Source organism: Nicotiana sylvestris, chromosome 2 (genome assembly GCF_000393655.2).
Source record: "Nicotiana sylvestris chromosome 2, ASM39365v2, whole genome shotgun sequence".
NCBI classification, from domain to species: domain Eukaryota; kingdom Viridiplantae; phylum Streptophyta; class Magnoliopsida; order Solanales; family Solanaceae; genus Nicotiana; species Nicotiana sylvestris.
The window spans coordinates 120,259,294-120,270,316 of NC_091058.1; the positions used below are offsets into that span (position 1 = coordinate 120,259,294).

The 11,023-nt window shown below is 35.4% G+C and overlaps 1 protein-coding gene across 1 annotated transcript; it reads right to left on the reverse strand.

Annotated features, from left to right (window-relative positions):
* Positions 1–2,820: 2,820 nt before the first annotated feature.
* On the reverse strand, positions 2,821–4,811 carry LOC104215718 (peroxidase 7). The gene is made up of 3 exons (XM_009765579.2): positions 4,525–4,811; positions 3,983–4,328; positions 2,821–3,480 (listed from the first exon to the last, which is right to left on the reverse strand). Exons 1-3 carry the CDS (start codon positions 4,753–4,755, stop codon positions 3,071–3,073), a joined length of 987 nt encoding a protein of 328 aa, XP_009763881.1. The 5' UTR covers positions 4,756–4,811; the 3' UTR covers positions 2,821–3,070.
* Positions 4,812–11,023: the final 6,212 nt, after the last annotated feature.

Below are 11,023 nucleotides of genomic sequence, written 5' to 3' on the forward strand. Positions count from 1 at the left end.
ATGGTCATAATAAGGAGGCAAGTGCCCTAGAAGAGCACCACGACATAACACTTCATAAGACCTCATGGGAGAGGCTCAGGTACCTGAAAATAATGAAATAAAGAGATCTCAATAAGTTATGTCTTTATTGGGTAATAATGGAACCGACATAAAATGATTGTCGACGATATTGTTAATATAATGTAGCGCTCAATATGATTAATATTGACGAGGATCTTGAGATCAAATCTGTCATGAAATTTGGACGGATAAAAGATTGGCCAAATAAAAAATACGCAATGAAATTGACTTCACTTGAAAAATGTGAAGTTGGACGGATAGTCCAACACCTAAAAGTATAAAGTCAATTGAGGTATAAATGTGTTCTTGTGCGAAAGGTTCAAGTCGATAGACATAAAGACGACTTGTGGCACAAGAAAATTAGTAAATATCCTCACATTGATTATATGGAGACATGTTCTCTTATAGTGGATATAGTCACTTCAGGTTTTAATCTGGCAATATATGAAAAACTTGATATGCGTATAGTGGATATCATTGAAAGATTTAAATTGTCTTGGAGCATATTAAGGTTTCCAAGAAATTTATTAAATAAAGCTTCAAAAATCCTTATACGGATTGAAACAATCAGGGCCCATGTGGTATAATCGCCCGAGAGAATACTTGTTGAAAGAAGGGTATAAGAATAATTTAATTTGTCCTTGTGTCCTTATAAAAGGATATGGATTTGAATTTGTTATAATCGCCATGTATGTTGATGATTCAAATATCATTAGAACTCCCGGAGAGCTTCCTAAAGCAGTAGACTATTTAAAGAATTTGAAATGAAAGATCTTGGAAAGACAAAATTTTGTCTTGGTCTACAAATTGAATATATGAAAGATGAAATTTTTGTCCTTCAATCAGCATACACTAAAAAGATTTTAAAGAGCTTCTATGTGGATAAAACACATCCATTAAGTACCCCGATGGTTGTGAGATTACTCGATATAAATAAAGATCCACTCTGACCTCATGAAAATAATGAAGAGCTTCTTGGTCCTAAAGTACCATATCTTAATGCAATTGGTGCGCTAATATATCTTGCTAACACTACAAGGCATGACATAACTTTTTTAGTTAATGTCTTAGCAGATATAGCTCCGCTCAAGGAGAAATTGGAATGAAATCAAGCACATATTGCGTTATCTAAGGGGGATTACCAGTGTGGGCTTATTTTATGACAATGATTGCAATACCGATTTTATTGGTTATGTCGATGTGGGGTATATATCTGACACACACAAGGTTTGATCTCAAACATGTTATGTGTTTACATGTGTGGCACTGTCATATCTTGGCGATCGACTAAGCAATCAATCGTGGCTACTTCTTTTAATCATGCTGAGATAATTGCTATTCATGAAGCAAGTCGAGAATGTGTATGGTTGAGGTCTACTATACATCTTATTCGAGACAAATGTGGTTTGAAGTGTGATAAACTACCCACAGTTTTGTATGAAGAAAATACAACATGCATAGCCCAATTAAAGGGAGGATTCATAAAGGAGTTAGGACAAAGCACATTTCACCTAAATTATTGTTCACACATGATCTTCAAAAGAATGGTGATATTAATGTGCAACGGATCCGTTCAAGTGATAATATGGCTGATTTGTTCACCAAATATCTACCGGCGTCAACCTTCAAGAAACTAGTGTACAAGATTGGGATACGAAGGCTCAACGATGTGAACTGATGATCTCATCAGGGGGAGTTAATACGCGTTGTACTCTTTTTCCCTTACAAGGTTTTGTCCCATTGGGTTTTCCTTGCAAGGTTTTTAACGAGGCAACCAAAAGGCGTATTTCTAAATATGTGTACTTTTTTTCCTTCATTAGGAATTTTTTTCCCATAGGGTTTTTTCCTAATAAGGTTTTAACGAGGCACATTATTTATGGACATCCAAGGGGGAGTGTTATGATAAAAATCAAAATATGGTGGATGTCTACTCTTCCTCCATGATCTTTCTCTCAAATGGTTAATGACATATTCAATGACATATTTTCTATGTTCAATGACATATTCCATGACATATTTTCTTCACTTTTCATGCCTATATAAAGGCCTTGTAATAGATAGGAAAATACACACAATTGAAGAAGAAAATCTCTTCCTTCTCTCTATCTCTATTCTTGTTCATGTTTTACTAAGTTGCTTTTATTTCTTGCTCATGCTTTACTAAATTGCTTTTATTTCATAACAGACACCATTTTAGAGAATACAACGTTCTCTGTACCTTTATTTGTACTATATAAATTGGTGGTCTAGTTTAATACTCCTCATGTCTCAATTTATATGGCAGGTGTTCAAGAGTCAAACAAGTTTTGCTTTAACCATGAAGCTTTTATATGCCTTTTTAATATTTGAATTGAATATTATTGTGATTTATAGTACATTTTATGTAGTTTCCAAATATGTAATTTTTTATTTAAAAAAATTTAAAGATTCTATTTTCGAATTTAAGGTCAAATTAAAAATTTTAACTTTCGAAATTCAAAATGTGCCACATATATTGAAAATAGAGGGAGTGTCTCTTCACATGCTCCAATGTTTTTTCTTTAATTAAATATTAAATTACCTACATAAAATGAGGATTACTTACAATTCAACCCCCTATTTTAATTTATTTGTCAACAAATTAAAGATTGCTTAAGGGATGAATTCACGAACGCATGCAGAAGTTAAATATACCACTTCACAAAAACTATACATGCAGATCCACAGATATACACAGTTATTTTCAATGAATGATACGCTGAGTTTTTCTCAATATCTTGCTCAATTAACAACCCAAAAATCATACAAATACGATGTCCGGCCGACAACTCGTCTAACTTTCAAGCTTAATTAAAAGGATAAATATAATACATAGAAATCTCAACAAGGACTATCAGATAATTAAATATTTCGTAGTTTAATTTGCAAATTTCGAAGTACAAAATAGTGTAGTAGTGAAAAAAAAAATGGAACAAATTCATACTGATAGCATAATAACACTATATATATAACATTAAAAGCCGTGAAAATATTAATAACCAGGACTATTGACACTGGCACAACTGAGTCGGACTTCACCATCAACGCTAAGATAATCTTGAATATTTCCAAGCTTGACCATAGATGCTGCAAACAGGTTTTCAAATACGTCTGATTGAGTAGTCAAAGCTGTGACAATAGGTGCAGTTCTTGGATCTGAGTAGAGCAATTGGTCTGTCAACAAAAGTCCCATTCCCTTTTGCAGATTCTTGTAGTACTGAACATCAAATTTCTTGGGAGTAACAGCATCAAGGTCAACATATTCAGATGCCCATCTGCACTTCCTCTCCAAATAGTTTAAGTAGAGATGATCCAGCCTTGAATCTGATTTCCTAGTTCCATTGTAATTGTATAATCGGTATTGCATAGATTCACATGTGGTTCTTCCAATTGTGTGTGCTCCTACATATATAACATAAATAATTAAACCAACATTAATATAATATTCAACTGTAATTCTTAATTTGAGTTATAGCTTTTTGCTACTTAATTTGGTGTGCGTAGTGATCTGGTCCAGGGATATACCCGATCGATCATTAGACCAAAAATAGCTATATAGATAAGGATTACCCTTCCCGCCCGAGTTTATTAGGAAGTATTTGACTGAATATGAAGTTTAAGAAATTAAAGAAATTTTTTGATATGAAAGCCAAATCTACGTAAGTGTCAAAATTAACCAATTAAAAAAATGTCTGAGAATTTCACGTCTTTTCAATTTTTTTAATCATTAGAAAAAATAAACGTTTATATCAAGTGAGTCCCAACAAATCATGTTAGTAAATGAAAATATGGATGTTAAGTTACGTAGTTTTCATATATAATTAAGAGAATGTGCCATTCTTTTCGGATCATACTAAAACAAAAAATGTGTAATATAAAATAGAAGGTGGCTAGTTGGACTCACCAGAGAGGACAACCAAGTCGAGAACATTCAAGCCCTTGGACTGGAAGAGTTCAAGCAAATCAGTGACTACTTCGTGACCCGTAGGGACCAATTGGTCAGCTTCCTTAGCATATGAAACTGTACCATCTTTCCTACCATATGGAACCATCCAAAATGGACCACCTACAGCAAGTGTGGCGTCTCGAGCAGCTACGGTTAAAATATCAGCACAAGACACTGTCCTTGGGCACACTCTCTCCACTTCTCTTTTGATATCCTCTATTACCTCAAATCCCCTTAATGTCTTGCTTGCTTTTGCACTCTTCTCACTTCCTTCGTGGTCTAATAGTATTGAAGCATCACATCCCTACCATCCACACAATACAAAACTTAATTATATGACGGTGTTTGATTGGGGACGAAGTTTAAGAATAAAAGAAAGAATTCTAAAATTAACATGCTATTTTAAACATCCTATAACATTTTTGTGGCTATATATAAACCCATAATTAAAAGTAAAATAAGAATTTAAGGTTAAAATAAAAACGAATATGCTTACTAACCCTAACAACGCAGTCGTGGAAATGTAACCTCATGAGGGCAGGAGCCAGGGTATAATCTTTTTTAACCCATTCCTCCATTTTGTTGTGGACAATTTCCTCAAGCTTGGGACAGCTAAGGCTATAGTAATCGAAAGGAAGGTCGATGTCGTCAAATGGAAAAGCAGAAACGACGGCCACAAGAAAGAAGGCCGTGAGGGAAAGCAAAGTTGCGGTACTTGAAAAACTCTTCATTCTTCGAAATTTGAGGAAGAGGGGCTTCAATTGAAATAATGAAGTGGAATAATTGCTTGATTTGTTAATGTATACCTATCTATATATATAATTTTTGAAAGTAGCCAATGAAAATGATCATCGCTTTGAGTTGTAGGTAGTAGCATACGTGAGAAGCACCTCCTTTGGGTTCAGAACTCGAGACGTGCGAGCATGTACAATTTGTGTTGACAATAAACTAAAAATTTAATAATATTAGGATTTGCGGTGGAGATATATATTATAGAAAAAGAAAATGTCCGAGTTGACTATAAACATATACAAAAAGAAGTGCATGCATTACAGACTTATCTAGTACATCGCCATTATTTGGCGTAATATTTTTGTGAAAACTATTTTACACCCAAATGTTTTATACAAGAAAGTTATTGTTTAAAATTATATTTTGTGTTTATTTTTTTATTTTTTTTGGTATTTAGTTGGTAATACACAGTTGTTGAGCGTAATAGTGGTGGGAAGTGAGTATTGAGCCTTGTCTTGTGTTGTTTTATGCAGAAGTAGTGTTTTTGTTTGTATGTTGATAAAAAGCAAGTAACAAGAATATTTTCAACACTTTGGTAATTAATCCCCGAAAATAATTTCGAAAAGAATATATTTTAAAAGATATTTACTTCAAAACTGATCAATATTAAACTTCAAAAAATATCAAATTTATCATTTTGTTATTTTTAAAATATTCAAATTATTCATTGATTATACTTTTGGGGTCATTTATACTCTTATCGCGGTCAATCTTGTATTTGTCCTTGATTTAAATAGAGCTCTAGCATGAACCGGGGTAATTCGGCTGAATGTAAAAATATTCGAGAAAAAATGGTCTAAATTTGTCTCTTCACTTTTGGCTTTGGTTAAAATTACCCTTTGTAAGAGTTAAAGAGTAAATGCAAGACAATTTGTTAACCGAATGGTTTTAATTAGTTACTCCATAGTCCATAGTATAACGCATGCTAATATTAAAATATTTCGTATAATAAATTGATTTTTTTAAACCCTTTTCCCTTCATTTAATGGTGGAACTATCAGTGAGGAACTGAGGACTTTTACTCTTGAACATCTGCTTTTTACTCCATCAATTTCCCTGCTCAAGTTTTGAGATAATTTCTATAATTTTTGTCTTATCATTTAAAGCTCAAATCAAATGTGAGGGCACGTTAACATTGATTTTTCATGTTACGTGGTTTAAATTGTCTTAGAAAGTGTATGTTTTCGGGGAAGACACGGCATTAATTAGGGGTGTACATGGACCGGATTGGTTCGGTTTTTATCAAAATCAAACCAAATCGACTATATCGATTTGTATTGGTTCGATTTTGTCGGGTTTTTCGGATTTTCGGGTCTTTTTGTTACATGAATAATATTTCAGTCTTTGTTAAAATTATAGATAAAGCTTCGATAAGTGAATATATGCTTAGTAAATATGGAAAAAATTGACAAACATATGATCTATTAAAATAATACATGAGAGGATCCCAAATATTTCAACATTTTCTAAAGAAATTTCACTATAAAGTCTTAAAAATATAAATAAAATTTCTATATTTATATGTCGGTTTGGTTCAGGTTTTTTTACTCAATACCAAACCAAACCTAGTCGGGTTTTTTAATCGATTTGGTTTGGCTTTTCGGTTTAGTGCGGTTTTCCGGTTCGATTTGAACACCTCTGACATCAATTATATGTAATAGGACCAAACCTATTGTTGTATGTGAAAGCAAATAAAACAAAAGAAAGAAAAATAAAAAAAAGATGAAAATATGATGTAAGCGCTTACATCGACATTCTTATGATGTAAGCGCTTACCTCAGCATTCTTATGATGTAAGCTCTTACATCGGTATTCTTATGATGTAAGCGCTTACCTCGGCAGGACATTAAAATGCCTATAAATAGGGGTCTACATTTTCATTTGTAGAACATCCCAAAACTTCTTCTTTCTCTCTTCAATTAATAAAGAGCTATTCTTTGTGTGGCCGTGGAGTAGGCAAAAATTGCCGAACCACGTAAATCTTGTCTTGTCTTGTCTTGTGCAATTTATTGTTTCTCTCCTAAATATCCTTTTCCTTCTATTATCTTGACACGCTTCCTCAACAACTGGTATCAGAGCACAGACAGTGTAATTCTGGTAGAAAAGTACAATATTGGTGCATGTACTATTCACAAGAATAGTGCGATACTATTGATCATCGTTACTATTCACAAGCACTATTCACATAAATTATTTTTGTGAAAAATGGCATCGGAAGAAGAAGGTTAAGATTGACAAGTTCAATGGCAAAGATTTTGGATTCTAGAAAATGCAAATAGAGGATTATTTGTACCAAAAAAATTTACACTTACCTCTGACCGAGGTGAAACCGGAGACTATGTCCAAAGTGGATAGGGATCTATTAGATCGCCAAGCTCTTGGTGTGATTCGTTTGACGCTAACACGAAATGTGGCGTTTAACATCATTAACGAGAAGACCACTGCAGGCCTGATGAAGGCGTTATCAAATATGTACGAGAAGTCATCTGCTTCAAATAAAGTCTATTTGATGCGCCGATTGTTCAACTTAAAAATGACAGAAGGTGGATCAGTCACGGAGCATTTCAATGAGTTTAATATAATATTAACTCAGTTGAGTTCTGTTAATATAACAATTTATGACGAAATCAGGGCGTTGATTCTACTATCATCTCTACCGGAGAGTTGGTCTGCAACAGTAACTGCAGTTAGCAGTTCATCAGGAAGTACCAAACTCAAATTGAGTGATATTAGAGGCTTGGTTCTAAGCGAAGATATTCGCCGAAGAGAATCAAGTGGTTCCCCAAGATCTGCTTTTAGTACCGAAAGTAGGGAGAGAATCAACCAAAGAGGATAGAGTTATGGTCGTGGAAGATCAAAGTCAAGGAGAAGACGACAATCCAAAAATTGCAAGGACATTACTTGTTGGAATTGCGATAAAAAGGGTCACTACAGTAGTCAATGTTGATAACCAAAGAAGAAGAAGGAAGAAAATTCAGCAAAGTAATTGTTGAACAAGTCGGTGATGCACTAATTTGTTGTGCAGATTGTCCAGTTGAATCTTGGATTCTGGACTCAGGTGCATCCTTTCACTCTACATTATGCAAAGAATTATTGCATAATTATATTGCTGGAAAATTTGGGAAAGTTTATCTAGCAGACGGCGAACCTCTCGACATTGCCGGAAAAGGTGAAGTTCATATAAAGACTTCACAAGGCACGCTATGGAAATTGCAAAATGTACGACATGTTCCTGGCCTCAAGAAAAATCTGATATCTATGGGTCAGATTGACGATGAAGGATATACAACAACATTCGGCAACGGATCGTGGAAGATAACCAAAGGGAATTTGGTTGTGGCACGAGGCTTCAAAAGGGGAACACTATATGCAACTGCAATAGAAAGAGATACTATAGCAATAGTTGATCATGGTCGTGATACAACATTGTGGCACCGGAGGCTCGGGCATATGAGTGAGAAGGGAATGAAGCTTTTGGCATCCAAAAAGAAGTTGTCAAACCTAAAACATGTTGAATTAGGTTTGTGCGAAGATTGCATTTACGGGAAACAAAAGAGTGTTAGTTTCTCAAAGGTGGGAAGGACGCCAAAGAAAGAGAAGCTGGAACTAATACATACAGATGTGTGGGGACCAGCTCCTGTAACTTCTCTAGGAGGCTCACGCTATTATGTCACCTTCATTGATGATTCCACAAGAAATGTATGGGTTTATTTTATGAAAATAAATCTGATGTGTTTGTTACCTTTAAAAGATGGAAAGCTGAAGTTGAAAATCAGACAAGTCTAAAGTTAAAATGTCTGAAGTCTGACAATGGAGGAGAGTATGATAGCCAAGAGTTCAAAGCATTTTGTTTGGAGAATGGGATCAGAATGATCAAGACAGTTCTTGGAACACCAGAACAAAATGGTGTTGCTGAGAGGATGAACAGAACCCTGAATGAACGAGCTAGAAGTATGAGAATACATTCTGGATTGCCGAAGTATTTTTGGGCTGAGGCTGTTAACACGGCAGCTTACCTCATAAATAGGGGACCCTCTGTACCGCTGAATTTTGAAATTCCTGAGGAGGTATGGACAGGAAAGGAGGTAACTCTCTCACATCTGAAAATTTTTGGTTGTGTTGCTTATGTGCATGTAAACTCCAATGATAGAGATAAGCTTGATCCTAAAGCAAAAAAATGTTTCTTTATTGGCTATGGTGATGATAATTTTGGTTATCGGTTTTGGGATGATCAGAATAGAAAGATCCTAAGACACAGGAGTGTCACATTTAATGAAAATGTAATGTACAAGGACAAGCTTGAAGTAGAACCAACCAACACCAGCAAACAGACAATGTCTAAAACAGTTGAGTTAGAAAAAATCTCAGAAAATGAAGTGGTTAGAGGGATTACAACTGATTCTGAAATTGAAGATGAAGAACCAGAAGCCGAATTTAAAGAAGAACTAGAAGCCGAACCTGAATCAGAACCAGAACCGGAACCAGAGATAGAATCAAATGCAGAACCAAATCTGGAATCAGGACCTGAATCAGATTCGGATTCTGTTACTCATGAACCTACATTGAGGAGATCTAAAAGAGTCACGAATGCTCCAGATAGGTTAACTCTCTCTCTCTCTTCACTATTTACTTCTTACTGATGCTGGAGAACCAGAGCATTTTATTGAAGCAATGCAGGTGATAGACTCTGATAAGTGGAAGCTAGCCATGGATACTTACGAAGTTACCAAAAGGAAAGAAGGCATTGCAGAACAAGTGGGTGTACAGAGTCAAGTAAGAGCATGATTGTAAGAAGATATACAAAGCACGATTAGTAGTAAAAGGCTTTCAGCAGAAGGAAGGAATTGACTACACCGAAATCTTCTCTCATGTAGTCAAATTAACTACTATAAGGTTGGTGCTAAGTATCGTAGCTGCAGAAAATTTGCATTTGGAGCAGCTAGATGTTAAAACTGCTTTCTTGCATGGTGACCTTGAAGAAGACATCTACATGAAGCAACCTGAAGGTTTTCAAGTTTCTGGTAAAGAAAACCTTGTGTGTAAGTTGAAGAAGAGTTTGTATGGTTTGAAACAAGCTCCCCGACAATGGTACAAGAAATTTGATGGATTCATGCATAAAAATGGTTTCACACGATGTGAGATGGACCATTGCTGTTATATCAAAAATCTTGATGAATCCTATATCATTTTATTGTTGTACGTTGATGATATGCTAATTGCAGGATCTAGCATAAATGAGATCAACTTGGTTAAGCAACAACTGGCGGAGGAGTTTGAAATGAAAGACTTAGGACCGGCTAAGCAAATACTTGGGATGAGGATTAGCAGAAACAGGTCGGAAGGAACCTTAAAGTTGTCTCAAGAAAAGTACATACAGAAGGTGTCACAACTCCTTTTTTCCGTCCCCGCAAGGGGTGAAGGAGTTTTTCCAATTGAAGAACAATCGAAGCGGGATTTATTTATTTATTTCAGAGTCGCCACTTGGGAGATTTAGGGTGTCCCAAATCACCGGTTTAATCCCGAATCGAGGAGAAGAATGACTCTGTTTAACAGTCTGCGAACCAGAAATCCGGATAAGGAATTATGTTAACCCGGGAGAAGGTGTTAGGCATTCCCAGTTCTGTGGTTCTAGCACAGTCGCTCAACTATCATATTCGGCTTGATTATCTGATTTAATGCATGTTGAACCTATGTGCGAATTTTAACTTTTAACCGCTTTTGTCATTATTATTATTTTTATCAAGAATTGCAGCATCGTGGAAATACATCTCGAACCACGTCACATCAATGCACCCGTGGTTGTTGGCAAATTTCAACTCTGTTGAGATTTGAATTTGGGTCACATAAATGCGCACCCGAGTTTAAGAAGATAACATTATTAAATACGCGCCTAAAGACTAACGCGTTGTTATTTTGAGAAAAGCCGTAAAGTTCGTTATGCGGCCTGTCTCGAAATCTGCGCATTCGAAATAACTATCCGTTGAGGGCCCCGCACTTTGAGTATTCTTGTTTGTCGAGGCTCGTCTCGTTCATTATTTATTTATTATTAATTTTTTAGGGAATTTGCAACGTTGTGGACACGCATCTCGAACCACGTCACAATCAATGTACCCGTGATTAGAGACACATTTCGACTCCGTTGATATTTGGATTTGGGTCACATAAATGCATACCCGTATTTAAGAAGGTAAGATTAATTAAGACGCG

Excerpts from the sequence above, each read along its gene's own strand:
- LOC104215718 (XM_009765579.2), bottom strand. The coding sequence starts at position 4,755 with ATGAAGAGTTTTTCAAGTACCGCAACTTTGCTTTCCCTCACGGCCTTC. Across the intron at positions 4,329-4,524 it reads TCCACGACTGCGTTGTTAGG|GGATGTGATGCTTCAATACT; the intron begins GTTAGTAAGCAT and ends TGTGGATGGTAG. Across the intron at positions 3,481-3,982 it reads CGACTTGGTTGTCCTCTCTG|GAGCACACACAATTGGAAGA; the intron begins GTGAGTCCAACT and ends TTATATATGTAG.